This window comes from Wasmannia auropunctata, unplaced genomic scaffold (genome assembly GCF_000956235.1).
Source record: "Wasmannia auropunctata unplaced genomic scaffold, wasmannia.A_1.0 LD336095.1, whole genome shotgun sequence".
Classification (NCBI taxonomy): domain Eukaryota; kingdom Metazoa; phylum Arthropoda; class Insecta; order Hymenoptera; family Formicidae; genus Wasmannia; species Wasmannia auropunctata.
The window spans coordinates 1,167,491-1,176,182 of NW_012026795.1; the positions used below are offsets into that span (position 1 = coordinate 1,167,491).

General features: G+C 39.3%; 2 protein-coding genes across 2 annotated transcripts in view; both read right to left on the minus strand.

Moving 5' to 3' along the window:
- Positions 1 to 3,407: 3,407 nt before the first annotated feature.
- On the minus strand, positions 3,408 to 5,700 carry LOC105462640 (putative SERF-like protein). The gene is made up of 3 exons (XM_011709366.1): positions 5,492 to 5,700; positions 4,138 to 4,249; positions 3,408 to 4,038 (listed from the first exon to the last, which is right to left on the minus strand). The coding sequence occupies exons 1-3, from the start codon at positions 5,496 to 5,498 to the stop codon at positions 3,960 to 3,962; spliced, it is 198 nt and encodes a 65-aa protein (XP_011707668.1). The 5' UTR covers positions 5,499 to 5,700; the 3' UTR covers positions 3,408 to 3,959.
- A 312-nt stretch (positions 5,701 to 6,012) lies between these two features.
- LOC105462641 (ribonucleoside-diphosphate reductase large subunit) overlaps positions 6,013 to 8,692 on the minus strand; it is a 4,517-nt gene continuing 1,837 nt past the window's right edge. Inside the window, 6 exon segments of the mRNA XM_011709367.1 lie at positions 6,013 to 6,727; positions 6,896 to 7,084; positions 7,172 to 7,480; positions 7,727 to 7,914; positions 7,998 to 8,386; positions 8,496 to 8,692. The exon segment at positions 8,496 to 8,692 is cut by the window's right edge and continues 241 nt beyond it. Coding sequence (XP_011707669.1) covers positions 6,446 to 6,727; positions 6,896 to 7,084; positions 7,172 to 7,480; positions 7,727 to 7,914; positions 7,998 to 8,386; positions 8,496 to 8,692 — 1,554 coding nt within the window. The 3' untranslated portion in view covers positions 6,013 to 6,445.

Consider the following 8,692-nt stretch of genomic DNA (forward strand, 5'->3'; position numbering starts at 1 on the left):
AAAACTTGAAACAGGAGAAGTTTAGAATAATTGAACACTATTCGCCTGACAGTTAAATGTTACGACGAGCGGAGCCGCGTTCAAGAAATCTGTGAACTGTTTTCCATCGACTCGTTCCAGGTGATGTGAGTAGAGAGTGGACCGACGTCGCACGTCAATGCCGGAGGCGGTACCAATTCGCTGCTTCCGACGTCCTCAGCATCGTCCGCGGTCTGGCCAACGGGCACGGGGTGGCTTTACATGCCGCCCCCGCCGCCACCCCCGCCACCACCGCCGCCACCTCCGCCGCCCCCGTCGTCGCATCCATCGCACCCGTCGCATCTGCATTCGCATTGCATTGCCCAGACTTGCACGATATGTTCTCTGAATCTTTAGGAATCCTTAGACCTGAAGTCTGCAAAACTGTGCGAGTCCCCGGAAATCTCTTCGCTTCCCACTCCCACGACCGGTCATTTCCTCGAAAGACTTCGAGATCCCCCAACACCGGAGAATGTATCGCTTTTTTTTTCCGAATCCGTCGAGGAAGCGATGACCTTTGTAGTAAAGGCAATTTAGTTAATGTCGAAGAATCTGTCTTCCTTCATTTCGCTTATTTTTATCTTTATGCTTCGTCCGTGCTTTACGATAGGAATCACGAGAAAACTAAAATAATCCAAAACGGCCAATCGAATATCGCGAACGTGAGGGATCAATCGATCTGTCTCTCTTTGTTTTCCGCCGTCCAAATAGCAATCCGATACATAGAATTTATAAATGAGTCAATTATATTGTCCGAGAAAACAAGATTGTTTTCTCGTTTGCAATATATTTATTTTCTCTTCATTAAAGATATTAAAAAATTGCAGGGAGGTACATGTATAAGTATTACACGAAAGAGAACAGAATCCCTTTGTTAGATTTTTTAAGAACATTGTCTTAAAAAAAAAAAAAAAAATGAGCGAAACTAAAGTTCATTCGATTCGACACACATATATACATTCCATATATAAATGGAAAGTAAAAAAATATATATATGTCCCGTTTCATACTCTCGACTCATCACGTTTTTAGATATTAGCACGTGGTATATTGTTTATAGAAGTAGATTGATATTAGATATGTATAAGCGATTTTGTTAAATTTACGTACGACAAAACTTTCCCTACAGAGTTTTTAAGTATTTTGATGTAATTACTCGTTCGTTTCGACAAACGACGATTCGATCTAGTTTACTGTACATTTTAAATTAGTAAACACCAGAAAATGCACTTGAGACATATTTTGCGTTATATGAGCTACAATAAAAATATTCTCAAAAAAAACTATATATATTATATATATAGACACAAATTTTTTGAAAAATATTCAAAGGCACTATACTTAATTATTTTTTCGAAGGCAAAAAGTCTGGCTTAAATGCATTTTTACTTACTTAAATTCGTTACATGTACAAACTGTTAGAAAATTTTTAATGTTCAATTCTTTTAATTCGAAAAATTCTCTTTCAGTCTTGCGCTAAATTGTATATGCAAATTTTAATTAGATTTTTATACGGGATCTCTGATTTAAATAAGACGTTAAGAGATTTGAACATCTTTTCTGTTGCGTACTAAACGAAAAATGATTTTAAAGTAGAAAACGTTTGCTATTATTTAATTAAATAATTATATTCTAAAGAGATTCGGAAATTAATTGGATTAGATTTATCAAATTTATTTAACAAGAGATTTTTTTTCTTGCAATTTTATAATATTTTAACATTAAGAGAATCAATTTTATGTAATTTTTCCAAACATTACGGATAAATAGCGTGCTATATGAATTTGTTCAATTTATAATTTACCTATGAACAATACAAATATGGTGCTATTGTTACAAATGTAGTGTTGTAATGATAAGTCGCAACACACAACACACATACATTATGTACTAAATAAGCTCAATCGACATTTTTCCGTAATGCTGCAATTTTAAACGTAATTTTCCTTCAAGAACTTTCGATACTATTGTCCCAAAATGTTATTATCGCATACCGATAATATTTGTTCATATATGCAAGAAAAAAAAACGTTGCATCATCGAAATAGACATATAAGATAATATTTACTGTAATATTATATTACCATAAAAATTGCATGTGTATACGGAGAACTTTGTAAAGACATTGACCATTTAATAGGAAGACGAAGGAAATAGAAAGCAACATTTTGCCGCCCAATTTTAGATAATTGTATTATTATTAAGGCATCACGAGAACTTGAGACATTCTATTCTAAGGCTCAGTCGGAACTCAATTTAAATAATGGCGAATTTAATAAGTTAATTAAATTCTTTATATCGAAAAATAATTAAATTTCTTAATAAAAGCATCGAGCATTTTTTTAACTCAATTGTGAATTTGACGGAGATAAATTAACACAACGCAGGACCATATATTTTAATATAAATTTTTTACTTACGGGAAAGAACAGCTTATTATTATCATCTTAAATTAAGCCGTTAGTAAAAAAACGCGCGAAATAAATTTACTGCATTGTAAAGTTAATTGTATGGGTGAAAAAGGACTCGGCAAGAGATCGCACATGTCTCTATTTTATATAAATATATAATCTACACCAACGCGCGCGCGCGTTAGTTTTACAGCCGGAATACATCCGGAAGGACAGTTTTTTACGTTACATAGATTCCCGACGTCACGTACGTAATATTGAAGTATCACATGTATAAATTCTTCAAATGAACTATCCCATATTAATAGTGTACTATTATAATTAAGTGAATGCTCAATATAGCGCGCTGTTCCTCGCATATTATAAACTTGGAGTCAAAGAAAGAAAAAAAAAAAAGGATAGACGAGTGGAGCGTTCCTGCTTAATAGATGTGTTCTATAGAAACGCGAAAAAAAAAAACAGCCTAGTAAATCCGAAATACAATTAATAAGCCACTCGGAAATAAAGGAACTGAATTTCGGCGAATTTTTCCAGATCGCAGACGAATCGCTACTTTCACGGAGGGTTTTGGTCTTTAGAGGCTAGACAATACGTTCGTCATTTAGCATAGTGTACATTCTTCGTTTTTTCCCCCCTTTCCCCGTATTAGCGATTAAGGTCCGGTCTTCCACCGCTGTGAACATTTATCGAGATCACGTCGTACGCCATTCTCATTCGACTCAATGTTAATATCCATGAATATTTGTGATTAAAGCGAAGTTATGGAATCGCGATTAAAATTAGTACGTTAAGAAAGTGTACTCTTTTTGGGAAAGTGCAATAAAAATGTGGGAAATAATTGTATCGATCTCCCTAATTTTCTCTCTCACAGTTTAACAATTTATATTTAATTATAAAATTATCATCAAACGTTATCATTTATCAGAAGCGACACCGCTCGTCGCACGGAATAGGACGGAAGATTTAAGAATTGTACCGTTGCATTGAAAATTTGAACAATTTATTACAAGCAAGTGGGAACGATAGTAGCACATGTGTGTCTAATGATCGCCCTTGTTACACATTTAATTACATAACATATTAAATAAGTCTGAATGTACAGATTGGAAATTAGCTTTACTACAAATATATCGTATTATTTTAATATATCCTTATACCTAGAGAAAAACCAGTCAAACGCGTGTCGTCTCCCCTTTGACTGAATTTAGGTGTAGGTAACGTCAAGTTTTGTACACACTGATTATAACTGTGTTTTTTCGTGAGCAACGTGTAAATGACAAGATAATCGAGGCTAGGTCCTGTGACGTGTCATGCTGGCTGACACGCCCGCGTACGGCCGACAATGGAAAAATTCTTTAACATCAAAAACATGGTGATTCCCACTTAGGGTGCTCCCAGCAGTTAGCATCGACACCTGTATCCCTTATCGTCAATCGTTTTAGCGTAGCCATTGGTTGCGATATATGTATATATACCTATATATATAGCCGTTCTTATCGTAGAAATTTATTACAACTTCCCCCTTTCGAATTATCTCGCCGCCTGCTTCGACGTATCTCCTGGTTCGCCCTGCTTCTTAAGTTGCTTCTCCCTCATTCGTTCCGCATCTCTGTAGGAAGAAACGTCACATCCAGATTACTTTTACAATTATAAAAATTACTTCGATTCTCGAACGGGAAGAGGAGGAGATGCACTCCCAAGGACGTACCGTGCTTTACGTTGTTCCAGCGAAAGACCCTTATTACTGTCCTGCTCGGAGGCTGCCTTCTTTACGGTTTTTTTCAAATTCTTGGCTCGTGCTAGCTCACGCTGATTTCCACCTGCAACATAATCAAGATTTCTTTGAGGGACTCGAGCAAGGTGTTTAATAAAATTTCTACTTTATTTTAACCCCGCAATTCTTTCCCGGTCTCTACTTCCGTCCCCATGATTCACTCGCCTCGAGGGAGGCGCTCTTGAAAAGAGCGCGCCGATCGCCCACTGCGCGCATGCGAGACGAAATCGCGTTCCTTCGCGACGGAATTAATGAAAAGATAAGGGCATACGTATGTATACATCACGTGCGTAATTTATTGAGGGCGATCGGTGACTGCGAAAAGAGACTCGATCCACGATCGGCGATATGCCGTAATTTTGCTCCGATTATCACTTGACAACCTTCGTATCCGATTCGATATCGCACAAAATGGCGGCGACTAATATAAATATATATATATATATACATATATATATATCTGACGCTACGTCATAAAAACATATCTTCCACCATGTTTACCCTAAGTCTACGGAATCGAATGCTGTCAAAACTGACGAGATTGTAAATAGGGAGAAAAAATGTCGACTTCGTGCGCTCGGAGCGCGAAATCGCGTCGCCACACAGCGCGATTCCACGCGTGCCGTCGAGGTTAACAGCGAGAGGTCTTCAGGGAGGGAGGCGAGGGAGGGAAGCGAGACACGTGAAAGACCCGTCCCGGAAAACTTAATGAGGCCACTCATCGAACTGCGTTTCCCGGTTTTTTTTCCCCACCACCTTTCAAAGAACGTTTTTCGAGTTTCTCGATCTCGCGATACCCCGTCAAGACTCACGCAGAGGGACCCTCTTTTTTTCTCTTTCTCCTTTTTTTTTATTCTTTAATCGGTGCAATCGTCATCATCCAAAAATATTGACCTTTCCTTCGTAAACAGCCTGCAGAACGAGATTTCTCGAGGATACTCGGAGCGCATCGTCTACTGCCGCGGCGGTGTGCTCCTTTCTTCCTCGACGAGAGTCGCCGACGTATCGCGACGATTCCCCGCCGCCGGGGAACGTTTGCTCGCGCGCGCGACAAATCTCGTGCGAGAGATTGCGCGCGGTCACCCGTGATCGCGTTACACGCGGCGACCTTATATTTTTCAACGTTTACAACATGACAATGGCAGCCGTGGAAGTTTCACGGGCCAAGACTCTCTCTCCCGTCGTCGTTTCCTCTCTTTCTCATTCTCTCTCTCTCTCTCTCTCTCGTCGAGTTGTCGCGGCGCGATCAGGTAACGACCCGACCTCGGTGACGTACGGCTGGACTTACGGGTCATTTTTTTTTTCTCAGTTCTTGATCTCCGATAAGCAAGCACTTTGTGAAATTCGACCACCCGAAATTCGGTGCGAACGCACGACCCGACGATACGCGCCACACACACCAACGCACACGTCGCGTTGCGCGCACACGCGCACACACACGGTTCCTGCGGACTAATTTCCAAACAAAAATAAATATGGTTCTGCGTCGTCTCCGTAGCCCCCTCCATCCCACCACACCCCGCCGCGAGGGGCAGAATGGACTTGCAGTGATGCCACGTGTTCCGATCTAGTGACATTCGACGTGTCGCATATTCGATATACGCCTGTTGTCGCTGGATTAGAACAGGAATGATATATGCCATTATATGCTAAGACTAAATTACTTCGAATTTCTGAGTGACACATGTTCGCCCAGAAACGCAAATTCTAACTTACGTGGATTAAAACTCGATTTTGCTTAAAAAAGAATCATCACGTTGCGAAGCTATCGTTTATAAAAATTTAAAAAAATAAATTTTTTCGATCTTGTTCCCTTCACCATTGTTTGATTTTATTGTATATATAATTTCTTATAATGCAATAAAAAAGATAGTATTTCGCATGCATACTTAAAACTATATATTTCTTGTACTTATTTCCAAGTTTATTTCAAAGATGGCTTGATATTTTCTGAATATCTTAAGAAAAAGAACGCGTTTATACATAAAAAACGCAACTATGGCTCGGATCTACGAATTCAATGATATAAACAGTTAATTTTATTTAATTAAACTAATTTTTGCCTTTATATTTATCAAAACATCCTTCACATCTGTTTAACAATGCAATTAAATTTAGAATATACATTCCAAAAACACGTTTCTATTTGAATTTACAAAAATAAACAAAAAACAGCTTACGTATTTTCGAGACAAAAGAATTCGAGACTTAAAGAAAAGAAGGCTTAAACGCTAATAAACGCTCAGGAGCTGCATGACGTGCAGGCGTCCCCGTTCTTACGCGAGCAAACGAGCATCGCCTCCAAGTTCTTACTCGCTTGCTGATTTAATTGTTTTCGCTTTTCGGCGTCGTCGACGTTGTTCTCCTTGGTGGGTGACTGAATAGGACTGCTGATAGTAGAGGTGCTGGCATTCGAGGCATTCGATACGGAATCGCGATTTTGCAATTTCGACTTGTCCACTGTAAATTGAATAGGATTTGCGGCCGGCTTCGTTCTCAAGTAGTACATGCCAGTCTTTAGGCCCTGTAAGCGACAATTCATTTTTATAGGAAAAATTCGTGATTTACGCGATTTCATTAGATTTCTTATTCCGTGTGTTGACGAGATTGAACTTATAAGAATTGGACATTTACATGAGTACCGTACAAAAGCAAATTTTGAAACGAATAAAATAATTGTGATATCACTTACGCTTTTCCAGCCGAAGAAATGCATCGACGTGAGCTTCTCAGTTGTTGGATCTCCTATGTGGACATTCAATGATTGCGACTGATCGATGAAAGCTCCTCGGTCGGCCGCCATTTCGAGAATTACTTTCTGTGGTATCTCCCAGACAGTCTTGTAAAGCACTTTCAGATCGTCGGGAATGCGATCGATGTTCTGCAAGATGCACGCTTCGTTAAAATCGCGCTAAAATAATTGGATCGCAACAGGAATTTCAGAGATATTTAAGACGAATTTACTTACTTGAACAGATCCAAAATTCGCGAGTATCTCGTTCTGCATATCTTTGTCCCATAAATCTCTGGCAGTTAAGTCTCGCAGTAGGTGCGGATTGACGATGACAAATTCTCCGGACAGCACGCGCCTTACGTAGATGTTGCTTGTGTACGGCTCGATCGATTCGTTATTCCCTAAAATCTGCGCCGTCGAGGCCGTTGGCATAGGTGCTATTAAAAGCGAGTTCCTTACTCCGTGTTTCGCGATCTTCGCCTTCAATTCATCCCAATCCCACAGATTCGTCGGCTTGACGTTCCACATGTCGTACTGGAGGATCTGGAAGAAAAAAAAATAGCTCAGATCTACGAATTCTGATGTAAACGGTGTTAATTTTATTTAATTTACCTAATTTTTGCCTTTATATTTATCGAAACATCTTTCATCTGTTTAACAATTAAATTTAGAATATACACTCCAAAAACACGTTTCTGTTTGCATTAATTTACAAAAATATAAAATTTCATTGTACAACTGCAACCGCGCCGACAGAATGTCATCCGCAACAAAAATATCAATACTTACGCCTTTGCTGACCGGACTACCCTGATACGTTTCGTAAGTGCCCTTTTCCGCAGCTAACTCGCAACTAGCTTCTAAGGCACCGTAATAAAGCGTCTCGAAGATTTTTATGTTGAGCTCCTTCGCCTCTTTGCTCTCGAAAGAATACCGCATTAACAGGAACGCATCGGCTAGACCTTGTATCCCGATACCTAAGATACACAATTTTCAATTTTATCGTATATTCATTAATCACACGAAACTTATGGCAAAAACCGACCAAATGTCATCTTACCAATAGGTCTGTGTTTCCGATTAGATGTTTTCGTCTCCTCGATAGGATAAAAATTAACGTCGATGACTTTGTCCAGATTACGAGTGACGATTTTTGTGACAGTTTTAAGCTTGTCAAAATCGAAAGTTTTCGTGTCCGTATTGACAAACATGTTGACAGCGATAGACGCTAAGTTGCAAACGGCGACCTCCCCAGGACCGGAGTACTCAACGATCTCGGTACACAAGTTGCTGCATTTGATAGTGCCGATATGCTGATGATTCGATTTTCGATTGCAATGATCTTTGTAAAGCATATAAGGTGTCCCGGTCTCTACTTGGGATCTGAGAATGGCGATCCACACGGTCCGAGCCTCCACTTGCTTCCTGTAGCGACCTTCCTTCTCATATCTAGAATTTTTCATACAAATTTATGTAATGATTTTTTAGTTAGTGCATGAAAAAATACCAGTTATAATGTAGTTAAATAATAGATATAAAAGCAATGACTAATGTATACCTAGTATACAATTCTTTAAATTCATCGCCCCAAACATCAGCCAAGCCGGGAGATTCACAAGGACACATCAAGCTCCACATCTCGTCGTTGTACACACGTTCCATAAAAAGATCTGGTATCCACAGGCCGTAGAATAAGTCTCTGGCTCGCATGTTTCCATCACCTGGGTGTTAAAAACCGTATATCACATATATTAT